Source organism: Notolepis coatsorum, assembly GCF_963971535.1.
Source record: "Notolepis coatsorum genome assembly, chromosome: 10".
NCBI lineage: Eukaryota > Metazoa > Chordata > Actinopteri > Aulopiformes > Paralepididae > Notolepis > Notolepis coatsorum.
The window spans coordinates 30,720,783-30,747,693 of NC_140174.1; the positions used below are offsets into that span (position 1 = coordinate 30,720,783).

A 26,911-nucleotide genomic window follows, 5' to 3' on the forward strand; every position below is an offset into this window, starting at 1 on the left:
TCTTTTCCCCCCCTCCCTCTTGAGGCATTTAACTTGGAGTGTATGGAGACGGCTGCTGTGCAAAATGAAGATCTCCTCTGTCGTCTACGCTCTCCTGGTTAGAACACTCTTTGGAGGTAAGAGGAACAGGTTCTTGTGTTTATTAGTGGATGTAGAGCGTAGAGACGAAGTGTCCTCTAAAAAGTGTTTTAGGATAAAGAAAGTGTTCAGTCTAACTGGGGTGATACTGGGCTGATACTACTGGGTGAGGAGACAACACTGGAGACCAAGGCAGTAAAACAATATTCCACAGAGAACTCTCTAGAGAGGCTGTGGGACTTAATTTACGATGGATGATGGAGAACAATAGTCTGTTTGAAAGTCTTTAAAAGTGAACGTGTTTTTTGAGCATGTCTATGTTCCCCGGGTCCTATGTTCCCTGATTGTGATTGATTGATTGATTGATTGATTGATTGATTGAACATTTTAGACCACCAGCCCTGATTCCAAACCATAACCAACTTCGAAAGAAGGCCTAAGCTTAACCAGTTCGAAACAAGGCGGACATTAATAATTAATAAAATAATAAAAATGTATAAAATTTTCAATCAATTAATCAATCAATCAGGGAAAATAGGACCCGGGGAACATAGGACTCGGGGAACATAGGGATGATCCCTTTTTGACACCTGGAAATGCAGAAAAACAATGGTGTTTGGTCGGACATATAGCAGGTTTTAATTCTGGAGATGGTTATGGTGATAAGATAAGATATTCCTTTATTGAACCCCCTTGGGGAATTGTGCGCCATATAGCAGCATGGGGGAGGGGGGAGGGAGGTACAGGTATGGCAGGGTAACAGTAGAAAGAGATAAATATAGGCAATAAAATCGAATCTGAATTAAACAGTGAGGGTCAGTATCCTAACTGGCATGAATATAATATAAATAATAATAATAATAATAATAATAATAATAATAATAATAATAATAATAAATAATAATAATAATAATAATAATATAATAATAAGATAATAATAATAATAATAATAAATAATATAATATAATAATAATAATAATAATAATAATAATAATAATAATAATAATAATAATAATAATAATAATAATAATAATAATTTTATTATATAGCGCTTCTCAATGACCCGAAGTCGCTGACTTCGGACATGGACAAAAAGACGTCTTCTGAGATGTTCAATAGCGGGACAGACAGGGTCAGGGGAGGGACACACCACGGTGATGGACGGAATGACGGGGACAGCGGCGCTGGCGAACATATAGTGCAGGGAGACGTTAAGTTATCTTTACACTGGAGAGGAGACGGTGGAGACAGTGTCTTCTGAAACCTTGAACAAGAAGGATGTAAGGATGTCAATGGGGGACCCTGATGTAAACAAGACGAAAGTCTTTCGCTGGTCTGCATCCCCTTAACATTGTATGTATTGAGCTGTACTGTACTGTACCCATTCTGCAATCTGTTAATAAAGTTTTCAATCAATCAATCAATCAATCAATCAATCAATCATCAATCAATCAATCATCAATCAATGTCTCAGGAAAGACACCTCAGGTGAAGGAGAGATGGAGAAAGCATTCTTATTCTCTCTCTCTCTCTCTCTCTCTCTCTCTCTCTCTCTCTCTCTCTCTCTCTCTCTCTCTCTCTCTCTCTCTTCTCTCTCTCTCTCTCTCTAGCTCTCTAGCTCTCTCTCTCTCTCTCTCTCTCTCTCTCTCTCTCTCTCTCTCTCTCTCTCTCTCTCTCTCTCTCTCTCTCTCTTTCGCAGCATTCTAATATTTTTTGTTAAACACTGCTGACTGAACATGATTCTATATGCTGCCAGTGATATATAACACAATAAAGTGAGATTGCGGGGTGTGATGATGACAGGAAGATAACAGGTCCATCACACAGGCTGAACATTTTCTTTTCGGCTGAGATGAAAGGGAACTTTCACACAGAAAATTGATGGCTTTCCCCCTTTTCTATTGAAAAGCAAGCGAAAAGCTTGGAGCTTTACTTTTTAATCCACACTGATTTCTGGGGACAATAGAAGATATCAAAGGCAATTATGTATTTAAGTCAACTGCAAAATCACAGAAACAGAATTCTATCAACGTCTCGTTTTATTTTTTCTTCCCCTTTGTCATCCACCCACGGCCAAAATAACAGGACTGAGTACCGATCTTTATTCACGTACGACGTTGGAATATACTTATGAGCTGTGAAAGTTATGAAATGGCCCCAAGGTTGGAAAAACAGATGTGGATATATTGTCATGCGACACATGCAGCAATACAGTTTGTTCCTCTGTGTTCCTCCCACACACAGTGGTCATAATGCCAAACACAACACCGCTGGTAACAGGAGGGAGAGATGATTGTTGGCCAACCTTACTTCCATTCATTGTAATTCATAGTCCTTTTGTATAATAAATACATAGGGAGAAGATGACTGTTGGCCAACATTACATTCATTCATTGTAATTTATAGTATTTTTATTAATAAATACATAGGGAGAAGATGACTGTTGGCCAATTTGTTGTAATGCATAGTCCTTTGTATAATAAATACATATAAAATTATACACTTTATTTGTATAGCACCTTTCATAAAGGAATTGCTTCACAGCAGTAAAATAGACATTAAATAGACATAGGCATGAAATGAGCATACAATTGGCAGAATAAGAGCAATGATAAAGTGCAGACATAAAAAATAGGCATAAATAAATGCCAAAATACATTTTTGTATAGCTTTTGTATATACATCAGTGGTGTCATTTGATGGTTATTTCTAAAGTTAGCTATACTTCTCTGTTTACTTTTCGACCAATGGTTTAATGCTTCTCCAATAAGCAAATAAGAAGAGGGATGACAGGGGTCAGCCCCCTATGTAACAGAGAGGCCAAATCCCTCCCCTTCCGCCGAACCACTATGGGACCCTATCTCTGACAAATATGAGCGGTGGTCAATGGCGAGAGACAAATACATTCTTGATTCTGTTTGAATTGTCTTACCGTGTTCTTCAGAGTCAGCGAAGATAGATTTCCTCTCTGTGCGTTCAGTCGAAAGCTACTCGGCTGCAAGGTAGCCTAGCTTAGCACAAATTAATGGAGGCAGATATGGCATGGTCATGCTGGACCTACAAAAGGCCTTCGACACTGGCAATCACTCCATTCTGATTGACAAGCTAAAAGCAATTGGTTTTGATTAGGGATGCTCGATATTGGCTTTTTTACCGATACCGATATACCGATATTGTCCAACTCTTAATTTCCGATACCGATATCAACCGATATCAACCGATACCGATATATGCAGGGTTCCCCCCCCCCCCAAAAATGGAATAATTTCAGGTAATTAACATTACATATCTCTTGTTGTGGAATTAACACAACATTATGCATACTTTTGACAATAAATCAGAATTGTTCTTACTTGCTTCCTGGGTAAATAAAGGTTATAGAAATGTAAAAAAATAAATTAAAAAATTAAAAAAATTGAAAACCGATACCGATATTTTCCGATATCACCATTTTAATGCCGATATCGGCCGATAATATCGGTAGGCCGATAATATCGGACATCCCTAGTTTTGATAGTCTATCAGTGAGCTGGATGCAATCCTACCTTGAGGGGAGGGAACAGATGGTGGAGGTAAACGGTACCCTATCCCCCCTCCCTCACAGTGAGCTGTGGTGTTCCACAAGGAAGCATACTAGACCGCTACTGTTCCTAATTTATGCAAATGACATGTCATCAGCTTGTGACTGCAACTTGTTCCTGTTTGCGGACGACTCAGCCCTGCTGGTCTCTGACAAGAACAAGTTACAGGTTGAAAAAACCCTCAGCTCGCTGATAACAAACTATCATACACATGGGCAAAACAGAGTCCATTCTCTTCGGCTCAAATAACAAACTCAGCAAGACCGACGGCTTCTCAGTTACAGTGGGTGACAATATTGTCACAAGGAAATATGAAATTACCTACCTGGGTTCCATCCTAGAGGCTAATCTCTCCTGTGACAAAATGGCATCCAATGTAATAAAAAAGTCAACCAACAAACTCGATTCTTGTACCGGATCCCTCTCTGGTAAAAAATAATACCTGAAGCTCTGGCAGGAGCACTCATTCAAGGGTACTACGACTATACTTGCACCTCATGGTACCAAGCACCTCAAAGGCGCTGTAATGGGAAATATTAAAGGACTAAATGATGAGCCGTTTACAAATCATTCTGAGTCATTATTAATAATAATAGGAACGTTTATTTCACCGTGGCCACAATGACAGTTTATAGTCAGAGACAACATGTTAACACATTAGCGTCTGGCCATAGACTGATCCAGAGCGCTGTTCAGACATATGTTAAATACACAGTTGTCAGACATAACATAATATCAGATATGATGATGAAGGTAAACAAAAATGGTTCTCAGTCACTGGAAGCAACAACAAAGACGTTATGCTGGGGAGATGTTGAAGTCTTCTTAAAGAGACATACACACATTAACCAGTCAAGCTGGTCACACTGAAAGTCACGCTGTATAACATGATATCTCAACACAGATCTATAAGGACATGATAATATATTCCACGACAGCGCTAAAAACAAAATTACAAACATCTCAAAACAAACTGGTCAGACTACTGCTTGACCTTACTCCTAGAACCCACCTCACCCTGCCCACTTTGACAACCTAGATGGCTTAGAGTAGACGACAGAGTACAGCAACTTGCAATGGGCCTGGTCTACAAGATACACTACACGACCAAGGTACCCATGTACATGTCAAAATACTTCCCAAAGGTCAGTGAATACCACGATCACAACACCAGAGGGAGCTCCACAAATCATGTTAACCCAGATTCGGCTCAAACAAGGGACTAAACACGTTTCGCAATTATGCCACATCAATGTGGAACGCCCTACCTAAAGCTGTAAGGAATGTGATCACTACCCACTTTCAAAACCACTCTCAAAGAACACCTACGGGAGACTGCAATTCGATACTGGCCCCTGTAAATGTCCTAACCCTCCAATGTAAAGTCATTTACCTAATATGGTTTTGTCAATATTCCAATGTACAGTTTTGCTTGTTTGTACAGTGTTCCCCCCCCCCCAACCCCCTCCAATGTACAGTAAATTACCTAGTATGGTTGTCAATATTCCAATGTACAGTCTTGCTTGTACAGTTGTACAGTGTTCCCCCCCCCCCAACCCCTCCTACACTGTAAGAAAAAAAGCTGCAAGAAAACGGTAAATGTCTGGCATCAATGGTTGCCAAATACTTACTGTCAAATTACAGTAAAATCAAATACATTTACAGATTACAACCTTTATTTAATGGTTAATATTTAGATAAAAGGTAATTTACTGTATCTTTATGGCATTTACACTTAAAGTAGAAAAACAAAAGTAATCTGTAAAATAATACAGTGAATTTCCCCTGAAAAAACATTTATTTTTTACAGTGTACCCAACCCCCCCCCCCCCCCCCCCCAATCCCACCCAACCTCCTCCAATGTAGGCCTACAGTTTTTACGTCAAATGTATATACTCCCTTTTCTGGACTCTTTTTGTATCACAAACAGTACTGTATTTGCAAATCTGGTATGTCATAAATGTATAGATGTAGCAGTACTGTCTATCTGTATGTCATGTATGTCATTATGTCCTGATGAATTGAAAATGGGGGACCCTGATGTAAACAAGACGAAAGTCTTTCTCTGGTCTGTATCCCCTTAACAATTGTGTGTATTGAGCTGTACTGTATTGTACCCATTCTGCAATCTGTTAATAAAGTTTTCAATCAATCAATCAAGCAATCAATCAATCAATCAATCAATCAATCAATCAATCAATCAATCAATTCAATCAATCAATCAAGACCACTAGCCTAGCTGTTAGCCAAACCACCTCTCCCAGAGTTTTAAGCTAGGCTAGTGGTCCATATATTTTTTTATTATTATTGTATTTTTATTGGTATTGTATTTACATAACTTTTGTACTTTGTATTGTGCAGCACTTTGGTCAACTATTTAAACATGCTATATAAGTAAATAAATGTTACCTTGACCTTGACATCACCTCACGTCTGAATCCCTCAGATTTGTGCCGGGCCATCAATGTCACCGTCACCCCCCTCTCCCTTCACGGTCGCCCAGGAGGGTCAAAACGTCACGCTGTCCTGCGTGGTGTCCCAGCGGCGCCGCAACAGCGCCCTGCCGGTGGTCAAGTGGACTTTCCTGCCGGCGGGCGCCGAGCGGCCGGGGGACGAGCTCCTCATCGCCCGCGTCAACATGCGCAAGAACCGCTTCTACGGCAACTACACCAAGAGCTTCCCGGGGCCCAAGATGAGGCTGACGGTGGTGAAGCAGGGGAAGATCTTCGAGCTGGCCATCCTGAACGTGGGGGAGGGCGACAGGGGGCTGTACATGTGCCGCGTGCAGGAGTTCAAGAAGAACCAGGAGCGCTGGAAGGCCTCCACCAACTGCACCGCCGCCACGGAGCTCAGAGGTCAGTCTAATAATCAGAATCAGAATCAGAATCAGAATCAGAATCAGAATCAGAATCAGAATCAGAATCAGAATCAGAATCAGAATCCACTTTATTTGTATAGCACCTTTCATACCAGAATTGCAGCTCAAAGTGCTTCACAGTAGCAAAAAAAGGACAGGCATAAAACGAGCACAGAATTGGCAGATCAAGAGCAATGCATAAAGTGCAGACATAAAATAAGTATACAAAAAAACATCAAAATAGAACATTAAATCACATAGTTTTTCACATTAGGATCTAACATCCCAATAGGCCTTTTTGTTTATTTATTTTTTTTATTTTATTTTTAATATACAGTAATACACGAGCAAAGTAGAGTAGAACGAGTAAAATAGTGCAATAGTGCAGTGCAATAAAATAGTCAGTGGAATACAATAGACAGAGTAAAATAATGCAATAGTGCAGTTCTGAATGACTGTTTAAACTGTTTAAAACCTGACAGTCTTTCCTCCAGTTTGATACCCACAGGTTCAAACCTGACACTCTTTATTCCCTGTTCAATGCCCCACACAGCTTAACACCTGACAGTCTTTTCTTCCCTGTTAAATACCCACACAGGTTAAAACCCTGACAGTGTTTCTTCCTTCTTTTATACCCACACAGCTTAAAAACCCTGACAGTCTTTCCTCCTGTTTGATACCCACACAGGAATGAAGGGGAGAATGTGCCTATTCGGTTGTGATTGTGACGTCATGACGCGTCGAACCCTCCGATAAACAGTTTCCCGGGGGCCAAGCTTCCTGCGGTGGCTAAGGCTCGCTCTTGTTTTGATAGATCTGAGTCATGAAATGTGCTACTAGTATCTCCCTGTCTGTAGCGGTGGATACGCCACGCGTGGTCTCAGACTAAACAACCGAATAGCCACAGTGCCGGGAATTGCGGGTTTGTGCTGCCGGTGTTACAGATACAGAAAAGGCTAAACATTTTGTACAGTTTTAGTAAAAAAAGACAAAAAGGTCATATTGAATTTAGTTTTGAAGTACTGTAGGTATTCTATTTGCAGGTATATGAAGTTGGGAAGGTTATAGACGAGTTTCTCGATTATAAACATACCGTGTTCAAGCCAATCAGAAATACCTGCTGAATCACGTGACTGAGTTGCCTTGCCCCCCTACCTTGCGCGAGCTGCTGCACTGAAAAAAGTACAATGGAGCTCTATGGAGAAACCATGACACTCCCCTTGACTAAAAACTACAATGGAGCTCTATGGAGAAACCATGACACTCCCCCTGACTAAAAGTACAATCGAGCTCTATGGAGAAATCATGACACTCCCCTGACTAAAACTACAATGGAGCTCTATGGAGAAATCATGACACTTCCCCTGACTAAAACTACAATGGAGCTCTATGGAGAAATCATGACACTCCCCTGACTAAAAGTACAATGGAGCTCTATGTACAAAAAGAAAATACAAAATACAGTATACACACACAGTCATAAAAACTAGAATAATACATTTTTAAAAACAAAATAAACAATCACCACACGACCCGGGGATGTTTGGCTAACCAAGCCTCAGAACGGCAATAAAAAACAGTGAGTCTTCAGCTGTGTTTTAAAACGTCGTAGGGTCTGGGCAGACCTCATTTCCAGTGGAAGACTGTTCCATAATTTTAGGGGCAGGCCACACCGCAAAAACCTCGGGACATCTAAGAGTGAGAGTCTTTCACCTTTTACATGATCTAGCTTTGGCACGGATCGATTGTTTAGATCACTAGCATGGCTAACAAATGCAAATATATTGTAGTCTGCCCCGTTTTCTGAGTCTGACCAGGATTACGTTCCTGTTTGCCTCCTTTGATGCACGCGCACACACCGAGTCTGACGTGGACGAGGAACCCATCTATACTAACCTGTTAACCTAATTACCATTGAACTACAGGATTATATGGTTGGGTCATCATAGTACACACACTCCCCTCAGCAGTGTACCTATTACTCAGTTGGCAATGCCAGTATTCGCAATGGAACTAATGGTAGCATAGGACCTCAGTAGGAACGTAATAGCGGCAGCCCGGAGCGTGTCTGTGGTCGGGTTAGTCAGTCTGCAACAGTAGTAGCAGTGGCTCAGAGCACCACCCGGATGACCCAAGTCTGTCGGAGGGGTTTGAGTTGAGCTATTTCCACAAGAGAGGCATTCTTTTTCTAAAAGACTAAAACCGTAGATAGCTGTCGCGTAGGGGATTGAGAAATGACGTCGGATGCCGTTTATTGAGCCGGCCGGCGAGAGGGAAGGGATTATAAGTATCACCGCGACCACAACGGTAGTAGGGAAAAAACAGCTGCTGTCTGCTGACCGGTACAATAGCAGGCTATAGTGTCACAGAGAGCAGCGATGCCGGGTCAGGAGGGGATAGTAAGTCAGCAGCAGTAGCAGTTTCCTCGACCACAACGGGATGACCTAACTCCTGGCTGACAGAGGGAGGAGGAGGAGGAGGAGGAGGAGGAGGAGGAGGAGGAAGGAGGAGGAGGGAGGGAGGGGGAGGAGGAGGAGGGGGAGGAGGGAGGAGGAGGAGGAGGAGGGGAGGAGGAGGAGGAGGAGGAGGAGGAGGAGGAGGAGGAGGAGAGAGGAGGGGATGGCGTCAGCTGAAGGGATGGCTCTGCTTCTCGTTTCGGGAGGGGGGATGTCAACAGGTTTAGGAGACGAGCTTGAAGATGAAAGGATCCTCCGCGGGCAATGGGTTGCGGCTTCGCCAGAGTAGATCTTCTGGAGAAGGAGCAGAGAGAGAGAGAGAGAGAGAGAGAGAGAGAGAGAGAGAGAGAGAGAGAGAGAGAGAGAGAGAGAGAGAGAGAGAGAGAGAGAGAGAGAGAGAGAGAGAGAGAGCAGGATTGTGTGAGTGTGGTTGATCGTCAAGACACAGTTGGCACACAATAAGGTATTTTCTTTTGGTTTCAATCTCAACTAAATGGAAACGGACGACGACACACATTTGTGGCCGTGCCGGATTTTCGGAATCTGAATCTCTTCAGTGAAATAGAGATGCGCGGGAGAGGGCTTTCGGTCCCGATCGTGACACGTTCCATTGCATCAAACTTCACACGCAACACATTCTTATATCTGTGACAGAGGGATCGCAGCTTTATGCAGCTTACGCGAATAACGGATCCCTCGAACAAATTAATCCCAGTGACGTGCAAAACCCGTCGTCTATTAGTCTCACGTCCCCACATCCAACGGCGTTCAGACGTTTCTCACCACATTTTCCATGGAAGCGTTCCCGTAGGCTGTGTGACATGCAGGGGGGGGGGGGGGGAGAGTCTATGGCCAAGTCTAGTCCCGGGTGAGACACTGAGTAGAGTGAATGTTGGCACCATCCCTACCGAACGCTGTTGACCTTGGCCACGGCGAGGAGTTTCCCTCCCAGAAGTAGAATGCACAGGGAGAGAGTCCGAGAGCCGGAAAGAGAACAGGAGACAGTTGCATGGAGTGTAAACGGTAGAGGTTTGTCTGTGGCGGCGAGAGGGTGAGTGGGCGTTTGGCTCGTGTGTGTGTTTCTCAACCTCTCGTGGTCGAGGATGTGGAGGGCTATTTTCGTCGGAGGAAGAAGCTTCGTCTTCGCTCTCGTCACAAGTTTCCTCCGGACCAAATAAAGTGAGCTCAGACAAAGCCATTCTCTTCTCTTCTCTTTCTCTTCTCTTCTCTTCTTTCTCTTCTCTTCTCTTCTCTCTTCTCTTCTCTTCCTCTTCTCTTCTCTTCTCTCTCTCTTCTCTTCTCTTTCTCTCTTCTCTTCTCTCTCTCTCTTTCTCTTCTCTTCTCTTCTCTTCTTCTCTTCTCTTCTCTTCTCTTCTCTTCTCTCTTCTCTTCTCTTCTCTTCTCTCTCCTTCTCTTCTCTTTCTCTTCTCTCTCTTCTCTTCTCTTCTCTTCTCCTGTCTCCTCTCCTGTTCTCTCCTCCTGTCTCATCTCGTCTCCTCTCTTCTTCTCTCTCCTCCTGTCTCCTCTCCTCTTCTCCCCTGTCGTCTCCTCTTCTCTCCTCTTCTCTCCTCTTCTCTCCTCCTCTCTCCTCTTCTCTCCTTCTGTCTCATCTCGTCTCCTCTTCTCTCCTCTCTCCTCTCTCCCCTCTTCTCTCCTCTCCTCTTCCAGGGGTCGGTTCAGCATGGAACCCAGAAGGAGAGCAGTCTCACCCAGGAACCAGTCACATTAAAACATAACAATACTCTTATCAAGTAGGCACTCGCCAGAAATAGACTCACAGCCCATGTTTAATAAACCCTATTCTATTCTATTCTATTCTATTCTATTCTATTCTATTCTATTCTATTCTATTCTAAACCAATAAACAAGGCCTTGTCAAGTCGACTGCTTGTTGAATTAGAAAGACTGAACACTGAGCCCAAAGACAGGATTGTTATCTTAGCCTCAGGCCACATAGCAGCCCTACGGGTTCTTGATTATATGTAGAACTTCTGCTTGAGAAAACTGACCGACTCTGGGTTGGGTTATTGTTTGGACAGGAGGGGGGTCGGCACCCCCACAGGAAAGCTGTACTATTTCTGTCTAATGGACACCTAGCAGCCATATTTCTTCCCTATATCCAAGCGAACGCTTGACAGCCTCCTATGATCTACGTCAGCTAAACATGTGAGATAAAAGCCTGCAACGTCCCAGGAGACCTGTTAAGGTCCACGTCTTTAGTTGAGAAACACCAGATGACCGTGTGTGTGTGTGTGGGGGGGGGGGGGGGGGGTCATGTGTGTGTGCGTGTGTGTGTGTGTGTGTGTATATATACATGCATGTGTATATGTGTGTGTGTGCGTGGGTGTTTGTGTGTGCGTGCGTGTGCGTGGAAACACCTGGTCAGCTAATGTTCTACAACCACAGGAATTCCATTAGTTCTACATCATAAAACACACACACACACACACACCCCACACACACACACACACACACACACACACACACACACACACACACACACACACACACAATAAACTACCACTACCCCACTTACATCTTTTAGAATATACACATTGAAAAAGGTCAAGGGGTTTATTAGGGGGGGGGGGAGAGAGAGAGAGAGAGAGAGAGAGAGAGAGAGAGAGAGAGAGAGAGAGAGAGAGAGAGAGAGAGAGAGAGAGAGAGAGAGAGAGAGAGAGAGAGAGAGAGAGAGAGAGAGAATGTGGCCAACATATCATCTTCTTGGCATAAACAAAGCGTTTCTTTTTTGACACTCAGGCATGTCTGTGATGTGTGTCATGTCTGTGACATGCGTGTGGGCAGCTGTGTGCTGCAGGAAGAGTGTTTTTAATAGGTGCATACGTCAGGAGCAGGGGCGGATTTAGGATTGTAGGAGATCCGGGGCTTAGCCCAGATGGGCCCCCTTTTTTTTTTTTTTTTTTTTTCGTGCAAGGGGTGGTTTGGAGGGGCTCAGGCACGACCCCTCCACGACAGATTTCTTTTGAATTTAATGAACCTGTACGTGCAATTTCCTGCAATATAGAGCCTTCAATCTTGACCAATAAAGCTGCTCTTTTCACTATAAAACTCAGTTAACCATAGATTTATATATTGGGGGGGGTATATCATATTTTTCATATAATCAAAAAGTGGTGGAGCAAGATTATACCTTTGCTCCCCAAGTTCAATAGTGGGAGAGCAGAGATGCTCCGAATGCTCTTATGGCCAGGCGTCTATGATTCACTGATACAAAGTAAAATAGTGCAGTGCAATAAAATAGTTAGTAAAATAGAATAAAATAATGCAATAGTGCATTGCAATAAAATAGTTATCATCGTATTTAATCGGGAGGCCGGTAAGGAGTGCATTACAGTAGTCGAGTTGGCTTGAGATAAAGGCATGGATCTGGTTTTCAGCATCCTTTTGATTTATAAATGGCCGTACTTTAGCTATGTTTCTAAGGTGGAAGAATTAAGTTGTCAACTTGTTGATTGTGATTTAAAGCTTAGGTCTGAGTCTACCATAACACCAAGACTTAACTCACTCAAATACAGTTAGCAGCTGGATAGACCACAGATGGAAATTAGCTTCTGCTAAATCTGGTGCAAACATATTTTCATGTAACAATGATGAATTGTAAAAAAAAAAAAAAAATTTTTTTTTTTTTTTTTTTTTTTAAATAGATTCGGGGCTTTTCAGAATACATCCGGGGCTTGAGCCCAGGTAGCCACCCCCTAGCTCCGCCCCTGGTCAGGAGGCAGGAGGATGTGGTGTGTGGGTTTAAGAATACCGACCGATGAGGAACTCTGGCTTCTTCGCAGGCAGGGAAAACGAGGGGACGCGTAGAGACGGAGAGATCCGGCCGGTCCTGGGGCCGTCGTGACAGTTAAGTGGGGTCCGTTAGGGTGAGAGGCTGGAGCACTCAGCGAGGAACACATTTCTCCTCAGGGAGAGCTCTGTTTTCATTAAATTTTTCTTTTTGGAAGAAAAAGAGAACAAGAGAAAGAAAGATGTTGACAGTGATGGTCTATACGTCGAGGAGTTCGCTCTTACAGAGCCTCACTGTGATTGGAGTCAGATTAAACTGGAAGAGTGCGCTCGGTAGAGTGCAAATCTCCGCCAGGCGGCAGCCTGCCATTGGTAATGCCTGTCTGCTGTGAGGAACACAAAGCTGTGTCCACAGTAAGACATAGAAAGGTCTCTATCAGGATTCCAGTGTCTCCATATGTTCTTCATTTCATTTCAAACCTTTATTTAAACTCGAAAGGCAACTGAGGTTTCCCCTCGTTTACAGTCACGTCGAGTGTACGTACAGGAATGAGCGAAAAATAAAAGCATATAAAATCACACAGCATATAAAATTATAACAAAGAGACGACAAGACGAGGCAAAGACCAAGGATAACAAATTGGCAATAGTTGGAGATCAAGGTTTAAACTCTGCAACAAAGGGGAGAATCTCAAGCTTTAAGACTGTCGTAAAAAAAATGCAGATTTACCCTGTTCCAAGCAAACTCGGGGGACCTTAAGGACCAGCCAGTCACTAGAACGGGTTCCATAGGTTCCAAAATTCCATTCCAATAATGATGTAGTATAAGGAGGTAGCTTACAAATAAGGGCCTTAACTCATTCTGCGCCACGGGTCCGGGCGCCAGAGGGCGCTAGAACGCCAGAGCTGTAAGTCAATGGGCGCTTTGTTCACTTGCGAGTGCTTAAAATATATCTTATATTTATAGCTATGGGTCTAATACACCCGTCGATTGTCAGTGAGTTGCTTCCAGTCAACATGCACAAAACAGATTGTTTTTTCATCTGTACATTTCGTTTTATACCGTTTTGAATATGAGTATAGTTTTGGTGATTCTTAGTAATCCCAGGAAAAGACGCGATAATAGCCCTTTAGTGGAATACACTAAACACGTTGTCATTTTTCGCCTGATTATCGAATCTTCCTGAAATCAACGCTAGATTATCATTATTATCCTTCCTCGTGCATACATGAAATGGCCCTTGTAGTGCGGCGACCCCCCCCCCCCACCTCCTGCACCCAACGGTAAACAGCCACACACACACACAGACAGCGTCGATCGCGATAGAAAGAAATATCAGATCAACGCAAGATTTTATATATAGAGTCCTTACCTGGTATCTGATGTAATGCAAAAGAAATAATCCAATTGTCTGATCGCCATTCCAAATACTGCTCGTGGAGGTCCGTCCCACATTGCCTGGCATTGCATATGAAGGGGGGGGGGGGGGGGGGGGGGGGCAGCCTCGCAGATGTAACGTTGTAAACGCTAGTCCTGCCGGAGTATTTAAACCCCGCCCACACGGCTCAGATCGGCCCAGAAAATAAACTACACCATTTCTAATAGAGTGCAATACTGGCTGGAAGGCGTAGGCGGCGGTATTTGCCCTTTTGCGAGCTCAGACCCATTCCCAATGATAACATCAGGCTGGATGGATGAAAATGAATGGATATAGCCAGGGGCGTAGCTGGGGGGGGGTAGCTTAGGATGATTCCAAGGGCCCAGCACTGGGGGGGCCCCCCAAAAAAAAAAAAATTTTTTTTTTTTTTTTTTTTTTTTTTTTTACTAGACATCACTCAGGTGTATTATTGATGCTCTCATTGATACTATGTTTCTTTCTGAAGTGTGCGTGTGTGTGTGTGTGTGAGATATATATAGAGAGAGGGGGGGCTTTGGTAGACTATTGCATTGGTCCATTCATTGAAGATGAACGCAATGCGACATCCTTTACTAGGCTCACCCACCAACAGTGCAGGTGCTGAACTGCTGATCCGAATGTATAGGTGAAAACCATATTATGCGTTTTCATCAATAAAAAAATTGCCAAAAAAATTCCCGCTTGCGCGCTTACGAGCGCTCGCATTCACTGGGGGCCTACAAATACATTCTTTCATGGGGCCCAGAATCTGGAGCTACACCCCTGGATATAGCTAATAAAAGAAATAACGATTCAAACCCGACTTTACTTGTGATTGGCGCTGAACGGTTGGCGAGTTAACCCGACTTTAATCGTGATTGGCGCTGAATGAGTTAAAAATTAACAAATACCAGTGTTTGCTGCACCTCCTTCTACTCTGTGAAGCAGAAGGGTATAGTACTGTGTATCTCAGTGCAAGGCACTACCAGGGTTAGGGGTTTGATTCCCACCGAGGCTGCTGATACTATGAATGAATGCACTCTTCTGCTGAAATAGACAGGTATTTCATTATTCCTCACAAGGCCTGGGTGTGAACAAGCCGCTAATCTAGTCGACAGGTGGAATGATATTCTGTTCATTCATTAACCAGACGTATTGTTATTACCTACATTGCTCTTACCCTTCTCTTACTCTCTGCATTGCTTTTATTAGTCCGTTTTTACACTCATTTTATGCCTATGTCTATTTTATGTCAGTTTTATGCCTATGTCTATTTTATGTCTCCATTACTGCTGTTAGGCTCTTTGGGCTGGAATTCTTGTATGAAAGGTGCTATACGAATCAACTTTATCATTATTATTATTATTCTGTAAGGTGCTTTGGACAAACGCCTGGGGTCAAATGAACAGTTGCTGGGGGGCAAATGAACAGCTTTTGAGCTAATTTGGGGCAAAAGGGAAGAGTTCAATCAAAGTCCAGCATTTCTGAGGCCAAGCCTTCCAGGGGCTCCATGAGATAATACAAAACATATGTGGATTATTTTTTGTGGGGAAGAAAAAGAGAACAAGAGAAAGAAAGATGTTGATAGTGAAGGTCTATACGTCAAGGAGTTCACTCTCACAGAGCCTTACTGTGATTGGAGTCAGATTACACTAGAAGAGTGAGCTCAGTATAGCGCAAATGTCCGCCAGGCGGTGGCCTGCCGTTGGAAATGCCTGCCTGCTGTGAGGAATACTAGCTGAGTCCACAGTAAGACATAAAAAAGGTCTCAATCAGGCATTCTAGTGTCTCAATAAATTAACTATACTAGAACATGAAGGACAAAGGAAAGGACAACTTTCTCTGATCGGATCTTCAACGGCAATAGGTTCACTATGGCATGATGTGAACAGGTTCCATCGAGCTGTGTAGTATCACCCTCTTGTGTTAAAAAAGTTTAACTTCATATCATATTTTAATGGACAATGATAAAAAAAATATGTAAACTTGTCGTTGACCGATTTGAAAAATATTCAAGGATTCAGGTCAGCCGTCAGGCTATGTGCAACGTTTCATCCAAACCGGCCCTCTATCATTGTACATATTAATATTACAACTCTCTACATTATCTGACTAGCACTCTACTCAGTAGTACTCATTAATATATGTTATACCCAGTTTAATCATCTATACATTGTATATTACTGTTGCATGTTACTGTCACATTTGCAGTCTGGTTGGATGCGAAACTTCTTTTCGTTGTACTGTACTTGTGCCAATACATTTTAATCTCATCTAGTTTATGAAATTAGCTGCCGATACACTGAAAGACAGACAGACAGACAGACAGACAGACGTGGCCAAACGCATAATGGCATAATGAAGACAGACCAGTTGAGAGAAGAAAGGGTGTTGACAGAATGAAGGGTGTATTATTGGCTGCTTTCTTCCAGCATTTCTATACGCTAGTGTTCCTCTTCAGTACAATACATGGGAGAGTCACTGAATCACTTACTATATGCCGGAGACACAGATGGCCATTATTCATATTAGAAAACCACATCCTCCTAGTGATGTTTACAGTATTGGGCTTGTGAGAAAATATTACGGTCTGAGCCAAGAAAACAGCGAGAGGACATTCGATTGTGACTCCGTGACTTCGGATGAACAAGAGCCGGTCTGTCTATGAGTGTTTTCCAATGTAGCCTAATGCGCTGCTACGTCCTCTGCCATTCAAGCCCGGTTATATAAAGGATGACATGCTCTGGATGGGGATAAAGACAGTTTTATGATGTACAGTGTGCCGGATTTATCCCTCCTCAGATTAGTCCAACACGGGGCAGCTGGCCCCTCTTGACAGCATGCTGAATGGCTCACGCAGACATTTAAGACAGGAAAGTAAGACAAAGCTGTCCCTTTTTACTGTCTATCCCTGACAGGCGTGATTTACGCAGGCTTCATCCGGTCTGTAATAGACGTTCTTTGAAAATAAATGGAGATTTTCATGGACCGATAGGCCTAATGGAATGGTTATTTGAGTTATTTGTTTTGCATTAGGTCCCGAACTAAAGCTGCTTCCATATTGTGAGCAGGCAGCAGAATTTGCAAAAAAACTATGCAGATTTATTTTTGCACGTTATCTCACACACATCCAAAAACTCTAAACAGTCTTGCACACATTCATTTAGTTTGACAGTTATATAAATGGTATAATTTTTGTTCCTCATATTTGACCCATTCACTCACACCTTCACACACCGACGGCGGAGGCAACCATGCAAGGTGCCAACCTGTTCATCAGGAGCAATTAGCGGTTAAGTGTCTTGCTCAAGGACACATCGACAGCTACCTCCTGAGCCACTGTTGGCCACATGGACACATGGATCACATGGAATCGGATCTTTATATTGAGAGTAAATGAGTTTGAATATGGCCATCAGTGATGTCATCGGGGACGCTGAATGTTTTGTGTTAATTACAGCTATAAGATACAGATAAGGTAGCCGTTCCCTATAAGACAAGTATTGCTATTTTTTCCTCTACATCATTTCACGATGCTGTAATTAACACGACACAAGGATTCAATGTCATCAGATTACATCACTGCGGTGGCCATATTCAAACTCATTTACTCTCAATAACTGTGTGAATGTGTGCAAAACTGAAAAAGTTGTTAGATATGTGAGATTATGTGCAAAATACATCCGCATTGTTTTGTTTGATGAATCTTCCCTTTAGGTTTTCCTAAATGAAATGCTCACAGCAGGTGAACGTCCTCTCGCTGACGTTATGTCGAAGGCACTTGTCTGCCCTCCTCTAAAAGCATTAAGGCCAGTGTTTCCACACGGCAGAATGTAGGTCACATATGGTTAGCGGTTTTGGACAGAGAGGGACCGGCTCCAAAGGTATAACTCCCAAGTAAAGAGGCTTCTGGATGCGGGTTTGGCAACTGAGGCGGCGAGACAGACAGCTTCCCCGACCAGCAGACCAAAGAGAGAGGTTCAGAACCGTCCAGGGAGATATTATGACTAATAGATTCATTTCATTTTCATTTCAATTACCAGTAATTACCGGTAATCTCCCAACACAAAACCTGTTGGATCTGTGAGAAAATCATCGTTTTCCTCCCCCTCAGTGGCGTTCTCAGACAACGCACCGCAATCTTGAAACTGGGCTTGGACACCGACCTTTAATTAGCTCAAAGAAATGTTATATGCGCATGCCCTTCAGCCCTTGGCTGGGAACCAAACGTCTTTAGGCAGAACTAGAACTAAGACTGCGTTCACACCGCAGATGAAGCGGCCCAAATCCAAGTCATATGTGACTCAGATCAGATTATTTTCACGACACAGTGTGAACAGCACAAATCACAGGGAATCTGATCTTTTCAATTCTGATTTGGGCCACTTTCATATGTGGTCCTAAGTCAGATTTATGGGTCAAATTTTTTACAATGCGACCTAAGTCTGAACAGTCATGCAACTTTCATGTGACTTTTACATCACTCTAGATTGACAACATTATTTGGAGTCCATCTTTGTTATTGTTCAGTTCAGGAGCAGTGACCAGTTCACACTGGAAACTGATATTGGCCACATACAAATATAATAACAATAATAATAATGTGAACAGCCAAACAAAAAAAATCTGATCTGAGCAATGCATCTAAATTGAGCACTAAGGCTTGCAGTGTGAATGTAGCCAGACTGCTTGAGCCCTGACCCCCCCCCCCCCCCCCCACCCCCAAATAGGCCTTCCTCGTCACGATCCTACTCATCATCATCACGTTTCCCCCCACACACGTGGATAAAGTTAGCATCAGAGGAGCCAAGGCGTGCTCGGCGCGGAGCAGAAATACCCAGGACCCAAACACCCAGAAGTAGCCTCCATGCCTGGCTGACCGACCCGGCTCTCTGCCAGTCAGTCACCTCCTCGCCGAGTGGGAACCTGTCTGCAAGTGGGAGAGGCTCCAGCCTGCCTGTCGTCAGCCGCTAGCTAGTGGTTTTGGGGTATTTCAGGATGCCCCGGGTGGGTGTTAGCTGACTAGTTACAGTAGCCACCGCCGGGCCCCGTGAGAAACCAGAGCCGTGTTGATGGAAGGGTGGGAAGCGGAGGAGGGCAAGGATACAGACGAGGGTTTTCAAGGTGAACATTTATGTATTTGGACATAAAATAATACATGGCATTGTCACCGCAGTGTGTGCGGTCGGAGGAGGGGATATCTTGTTGAATATTTTGGCGGAATATCTTACTTTTGTTTCTCTTATTAAAGGAACACGCCGACATTATGGGAAAAGCGCTTACCGTCTTCTCCAGAGTCAGACAAGAAGATGGATACCAATTTCCTCTCTGATTCAGTACAAAGCTATCTGGCTGCAAGCTAGCTTAGCTTAGCACAAATGAATGGAAGCGGATACGGACCACTAGCCTAGCTTTGGCCAACAGCTATAGGTTAGCCGGTCCGTATCCACTTGCATCTTGCAGCCGGATATAGCTTTCTACTGAACGCACAGAGAGGAAATCAGTATCTTCTCGTCAGAGTCTGGAGAAGACGGTAAGCGCTTTTCCCATAATGTTGGCGTATTCTTTTCAACCTTTCTTTTTATGTTATTATCTTCACAGAGAAGGCCAGTGGGTGTTGTTCCATCTCAATGTGAACCAGTGAAGCCCGTCAAGACACATGTAGAGTATTTGTGATATCGGGCTAGACTACGCTTCCTCCTTTCCAGTGGGGAAGATCCTGTTCACAAAAACATACAGAGACGCCGCCGTCACACTATAGTGAGCTCATAAGTGTACAAGGAGGACGCTGTCCCACTATAGTGAGTTCATAAGTGTACAAGGAGGACGCTGTCCCACTATAGTGAGTTCATAAGTGTACAAGGAGGACGCTGTCACACTATAGTGAGCTCATAAGTGTACAAGGAGGACGCTGTCACACTATAGTGAGCTCATAAGTGTACAAGGAGGACGCCGTCACACTATAGTGAGTTCATAAGTGTACAAGGAGGACGCTGTCACACTATAGTGAGTTCATAAGTGTACAAGGAGGACGCTGTCACACTATAGTGAGTTCATAAGTGTACAAGGAGGACGCTGTCACACTATAGTGAGTTCATAAGTGTACAAGGAGGACGCCGTCACACTATAGTGAGTTCATAAGTGTACAAGGAGGACGCTGTCCCACTATAGTGAGCTCATAAGTGTACAAGGAGGACGCTGTCCCACTATAGTGAGTTCATAAGTGTACAAGGAGGACGCCGTCACACTATAGTGAGCTCATAAGTGTACAAGGAGGACGCTGTCCCACTGTAGTGAGTTCATAAGTGTACAAGGAGGCCGCTGTCACACTATAGTGAGTTCATAAGTGTACAAGGAGGACGCCGTCACACTATAGTGAGTTCATAAGTGTACAAGGAGGACGCTGTCACACTATAGTGAGTTCATAAGTGTACAAGGAGGACGCGTCACACTATAGTGAGTTCATAAGTGTACAAGGAGGACACTGTCCCACTATAGTGAGTTCATAAGTGTACAAGGAGGACACTGTCACACTATAGTGAGTTCATAAGTGTACAAGGAGGACGCCGTCACACTATAGTGAGTTCATAAGTGTACAAGGAGGACGCCATCACACTATAGTGAGTTCATAAGTGTACAAGGAGGACGCTGTCCCACTATAGTGAGTTCATAAGTGTACAAGGAGGACGCTGTCACACTATAGTGAGTTCATAAGTGTACAAGGAGGACGCTGTCCCACTATAGTGAGTTCATAAGTGTACAAGGAGGACGCCGTCACACTATAGTGAGTTCATAAGTGTACAAGGAGGACACTGTCCCACTATAGTGAGTTCATAAGTGTACAAGGAGGACGCTGTCCCACTATAGTGAGTTCATAAGTGTACAAGGAGGACGCTGTCCCACTATAGTGAGTTCATAAGTGTACAAGGAGGCCGCCGTCACACTATAGTGAGTTCATAAGTGTACAAGGAGGACGCTGTCACACTATAGTGAGTTCATAAGTGTACAAGGAGGCCGCTGTCACACTATAGTGAGCTCATAAGTGTACAAGGAGGACGCTGTCACACTATAGTGAGCTCATAAGTGTACAAGGAGGACGCCGTCACACTATAGTGAGTTCATAAGTGTACAAGGAGGACGCTGTCACACTATAGTGAGTTCATAAGTGTACAAGGAGGAGGCTGTCACACTATAGTGAGTTCATAAGTGTACAAGGAGGACGCTGTCCCACTGTAGTGAGTTCATAAGTGTACAAGGAGGCCGCTGTCACACTATAGTGAGTTCATAAGTGTACAAGGAGGACGCCGTCACACTATAGTGAGTTCATAAGTGTACAAGGAGGACGCTGTCACACTATAGTGAGTTCATAAGTGTACAAGGAGGACGCGTCACACTATAGTGAGTTCATAAGTGTACAAGGAGGACACTGTCCCACTATAGTGAGTTCATAAGTGTACAAGGAGGACACTGTCACACTATAGTGAGTTCATAAGTGTACAAGGAGGACGCCGTCACACTATAGTGAGTTCATAAGTGTACAAGGAGGACGCCATCACACTATAGTGAGTTCATAAGTGTACAAGGAGGACGCTGTCCCACTATAGTGAGTTCATAAGTGTACAAGGAGGACGCTGTCACACTATAGTGAGTTCATAAGTGTACAAGGAGGACGCTGTCCCACTATAGTGAGTTCATAAGTGTACAAGGAGGACGCCGTCACACTATAGTGAGTTCATAAGTGTACAAGGAGGACACTGTCCCACTATAGTGAGTTCATAAGTGTACAAGGAGGACGCTGTCCCACTATAGTGAGTTCATAAGTGTACAAGGAGGACGCTGTCCCACTATAGTGAGTTCATAAGTGTACAAGGAGGCCGCCGTCACACTATAGTGAGTTCATAAGTGTACAAGGAGGACGCTGTCACACTATAGTGAGTTCATAAGTGTACAAGGAGGCCGCTGTCACACTATAGTGAGCTCATAAGTGTACAAGGAGGACGCTGTCACACTATAGTGAGCTCATAAGTGTACAAGGAGGACGCCGTCACACTATAGTGAGTTCATAAGTGTACAAGGAGGACGCTGTCACACTATAGTGAGTTCATAAGTGTACAAGGAGGAGGCTGTCACACTATAGTGAGTTCATAAGTGTACAAGGAGGACGCTGTCACACTATAGTGAGTTCATAAGTGTACAAGGAGGACGCTGTCACACTATAGTGAGTTCATAAGTGTACAAGGAGGACGCTGTCACACTATAGTGAGCTCATAAGTGTACAAGGAGGACGGCATCACACTATAGTGAGTTCATAAGTGTACAAGGAGGACGATGTCGGGTGAAAAGTGATAAACGATGCACACGTCAAGCCTTCCACAAACCTTCTACAATAAACGTACAACTTGCGCTATTTATCTCCACCGTCCACTAAAGGTTGAGGTTTGAACCGTCGTGGCTGAACACAGTGAAAGGCAGAGGATGGTGGAGGGAGGAGGGCAAACCTCAGCTTACTGTCTTCCTACAATTAGCTTTATTTAAACTATACACAGCATGTAATCTGGACGGCAGGGAAGCCACAGGGATGACTACGAACTTTCCTTTACTTGTCTCTCTCTCTCTCTCTCTCTCTCTCTCTCTCTCTCTCTCTCTCTCTCTCTCTCTCTCTCTCTCTCTCTCTCTCTAGTGCATATCCTGCCAGCCATCAAGGCCAAAGAGAGCCTTTGGAGCTTGTTTGAAGGTAAGAAGTCATGTTTTCGGGTGCATATGCGTGTGCATGGGCGCGCGTGTGTGTGTCTGTGTGTGTTTGTGTGTGTGGGTGGGTGGGTGGATGAATGTGCACGTGCATGCGCGGTGAACTGAATTATCCATGACAAAAATAGCTCAAACCGCAAACTACAGAAAAACTACAGTACCTTATAAATAGTCAGGGCAAAACATGCCATTGTACACAGAGGGATTTCAAAGATATTTCTGTGTCCGTGACTAAAGAGCAAAGCGATGTGCATTTCAGGGCTGTGTGCTGTACTGTACAGCTAATGCCTGTGTTTATGTTGAGTGCATGTGTGTGTGTGTGTGTGTGTGTGTGTGTGTGTGTGTGTGTGTGTGTGTGTGTGTGTGTGTGTGTGTGTGTGTGTGTGTGTGTGTGTGTGTGTGTGTGTGTGTGTGTGTGTGTGTGTGTGTGTGTGAGTGTGTGCACATGCATGCATGCATGTTTGCAGACGCATGTGTGTGTAACTAGTAGGCTATGCTAATAGTATCCTCATAGTTAACAGGCAGCCTGCCATGTGGTGGTGACTATGATTTTGTATCTTTTAATGGTTTAATTCACAAATACGAATTATTAGTATTCTATAATTTTTTGAATGTTACTTTTAATGTCAATGTACGTCACACATTCCTCATATCCCTCCTAGCTACAGATACACAGTCCTCATATCCCTCCTAGTTACACATACACACAGTCCTCATAGCCCTCCTAGTTACACATACACACAGTCATCATATCCTAGTTACTGTACACACACAGTCGTCATAGCCCTCCTAGTTATATTTCATTATGGCTTTGCGCTCTGCTCTATTGGAACTGTCCCTTTAATCATATGCTATCATGAAAACTTTCAACCACATGCACACACCCCCACAACGGCCTGGCCACGCCCACATCCGCTCTCACATAAGCGGGGTCATGGCCATACTACCAGCTCCTTCCCTACTTTCACCACCTGGAAGTACGTGCAGGGCACCCCTTCAGATCAAGTGCTGAAGTAGTTAGTTATAGGAGCTGTGTTGGCATTGTCTTTTGTTTTTCCCTCTCTCACTAATTTACGGGAGAAAGAAAGACTAATGTCGTCACCACCAGAGAGTCTAGAGGATTATTCTGACCTCCACCGGTGCTTCACATTCGGGCTTCCTCTGGGCGTAGTGGGGGCTTTCCTGCTCCACGTTTGTGGCAGGCAGGTGAGCCTCAGCGGCGCCCGGAGGAGAGTGCGCGTCGCTGGGCAGTTCCCCCGCCAGCGTTGCTCTCCGGCTGTGCAGCTGGATACTATTGTCGGCTGGTCCGATGGTCTCTCTGGTGGGTGGTGTCTTGCGGCGCGGGCTCTCCGCCTCTGCGTTCACATCAATTGGCGGTGAGCGGCGGGCGCGGACGGTCTAAACAGATGTGTCAGTTGTGTGGGGTCGGCTGCTCAGGCATACGGCCCTGCAGAACAGTCGGCTCCAGGCGAGGATTCCTCCGTTACCTCTCCATCGCGTCCGATACAGATACAGTAACTGGCCGTTAGCTTGTAGCTAACCATTAGCCGGTAGCTAACCGCTGGCCTATGACTAGCCGTTAGTCTGTAGCTAGCCGTTAGCTTGTAGTTAGCCGTTAGCCTGTAAATGTCCGATGGACAATTGGGATTGCATGGAGGGGGCGGAGAGTTCTTGTTTGACGCCCCACGAAGACAGAGCTCTCTCCCCTCGGGCAAAGTGTGCTTTGTTTTCCTGGGAGCCCCGTACTCCGAGTCTGGGTTCAAGTCCCACCTCCGAGGCGGGATGCCCTACTGCCATCCGCACTGGACGTTGGCCCCCGCCTATCAAAAAGAGAAAGTGGGTTGAGCCTCCCGCCACGAGGGATGCGAGCTTGCGTGTTTTTTGTCCCCGAGCTTAGCGCGGCAGTGGCCCGCATAAACGGGGCTCCGCTGCCGACGTCACTGTATCTCTGGCAACGCCGTCCTGTGAGGGAGGCGAGCATTGTCTGCCTTTTCTTTGGGCTAGGCAGTTGGCTATCTGGAGTGACCAGGCCTGCATCGCTATTCTCCACCTTATGCAGCTTCAGTAGCTAGCTGTTAGCCTGTAGCTGGCCATTAGCCTGTAGCTAACCACTGGCCGGTAGCTGGCCGTTAGCCAGTAGCTAACGGTTGGCCTGTAAGAGCTAGCCGTTAGCTTGTTGCTAACCGTTAGCGATAGCCGCGGGGAGATAGCGGGCCCTGGACACTCTGATTTGGCGTCATCTCTGGCAGAAGATGTCGTCAGCCTGCACCACGGCCGGCCGCAGGATATGGGCGAAACGCCAGAGCAGGACTCCAGCCGTCACCACTACTGGCCCCACCAGCCAGCAAGAGGCCTCGTCAACGGGGGGACCACCATTGTTGCGGCCAGTCGTCCTGCGCCCGGGGGTACAGGTAGGACACATTACCCCTTCTACCCCCCCCCCCCCCCCCCCAAATGATTTTGGTTGATACCATAAAAGGTCCCTCCTAAAGGGGGACTGTTTTTGTTTAACAAAACGTGTGTTTACTTCACTGTATTTTGGGGGATACGACATACGGCAATATAAACCCGCAGCTAAAAATGCTAGGGTCACATTCTTGCTCGGGAGTTTGTGGAAATTTGCTTTGGTTGCTGTTGTGTATAACTTGCAAGGCCTGTAATCTAGCACTTAGCCAAGGGTTTATGTCCTTTCTCTCTACCTAAGCCAGTGTTCTTTCTTACATGGTAAAAGTGAACTTGATGGCTTCATTGTATGATGGGGTTGTGTGTGTTTCATGTAAATACATTTTAGGTTAAAACATACAGTAGCATTTGAGTCCGCAACTGGTGTGCTATTGTTAGCTTACAGAGTTGTACATATGTAGGATGTAAACCAAGGACTTTTTGAGTCCCTCTCTTCAGTCTGATTTTTTCTTTGCTTAAAGGTACAGGTAAAAAATAGCGGGTAGCAAGTTTTTCGCACATAAGCCAGGGCCGTGGATAAAACCAGTTTTTTACACAAACAAGGTTATCGGCTGTGGTTGGCGTGCAGGATGTAAAGCTATCACTCTACAGGTGTATGTGCTTTCATGTAGCGTGCTATGCAACTGGTGTCACGGCTCTGCTTTTTTATTGCATCGTATCAGGGGGTGGTTGAGGGGGGTGGACAAATAAACCTCCCCCCCGGATATAGTTATATCCTTTACGAAACTGATTGGCAGAGAGGTTGTGCCTTTCTACCTATTAGTCTCCCTGACGAGGGTGTTCTCTCTCTCATCACAGGGGGGAGGGTTTCCCTGTCTCCCACACCAAATTAGGATAGTGGGACACAGGATTTCCCCCGGGATTGAAGACGTCACAGGCGCGTTTTCTTATTGGCCAAGAGACACAGGTCCGTGAGTTACAGGGCCTGTGCTACAGACCGCTGTCATTGTAAAGGATAGATGATGCGATGCAGTCAAGACTGTTGGTCCTTCTGCTCTGCTCTCTAACAGTAGTGTATATTGGGCCTTTTTGTCTACTTAGTCCAATCTGTTACATGAACCTTTTTCAATTGTTTCACTCACGTTGAGGTCTCTCTGGGAAGGCCGCTGTCTTCCCCTCTTACATAAAGAGCAGAATTGACGTGGTTGTTATTCCCAGGCTCGTCGTATAAGAGCCCATGTCTGTGTCTGTGTCTCTAGTACCGGCTTCTTGCTGCTCATCCCAGACAGCGAGGGGAAACATTGTGGGGCTCTTTCTTGTTAGAAATTCGCCGTCACTGTTCTCGGGTTCTTTACGAGCATACACGCTGTTTCATAAATCAGCGTTTGGTCTTACGAGACCGATCAGTGCTGGCCCAGGGTGTTTTTCAATGATTTAATCCGCTTTTTGGGACCGGCGCACCTTGGTTGCCCAACATCATAAAAACAGCATTTTTTATGCGGTCGGCTGGGAAGGAGATTTTTATCTCTACCGAGCGCCAGTGCACTAGGTTAGACTTGAGGACTCGCGTACATCTCCGGGGGGAGATGACGGAGTAGATCAAACATTGGCAGGGGGGTTTCACGCCCGTTAGGTGGGCCA

The 26,911-nt window shown here is 44.7% G+C and overlaps 1 protein-coding gene across 1 annotated transcript in view; it reads left to right on the forward strand.

The window, feature by feature from the left end:
• Positions 1 to 64: 64 nt before the first annotated feature.
• Positions 65 to 26,911, forward strand: part of LOC311235127 (V-set and transmembrane domain-containing protein 4-like) — a gene marked incomplete at its 5' end in the record, with an annotated part of 38,398 nt that continues 11,551 nt past the window's right edge. The window contains 4 exon segments of the mRNA XM_084322481.1: positions 65 to 116; positions 6,106 to 6,137; positions 6,139 to 6,514; positions 22,800 to 22,853. Of these exon segments, the coding sequence (XP_084178607.1) occupies positions 65 to 116; positions 6,106 to 6,137; positions 6,139 to 6,514; positions 22,800 to 22,853 (514 nt within the window).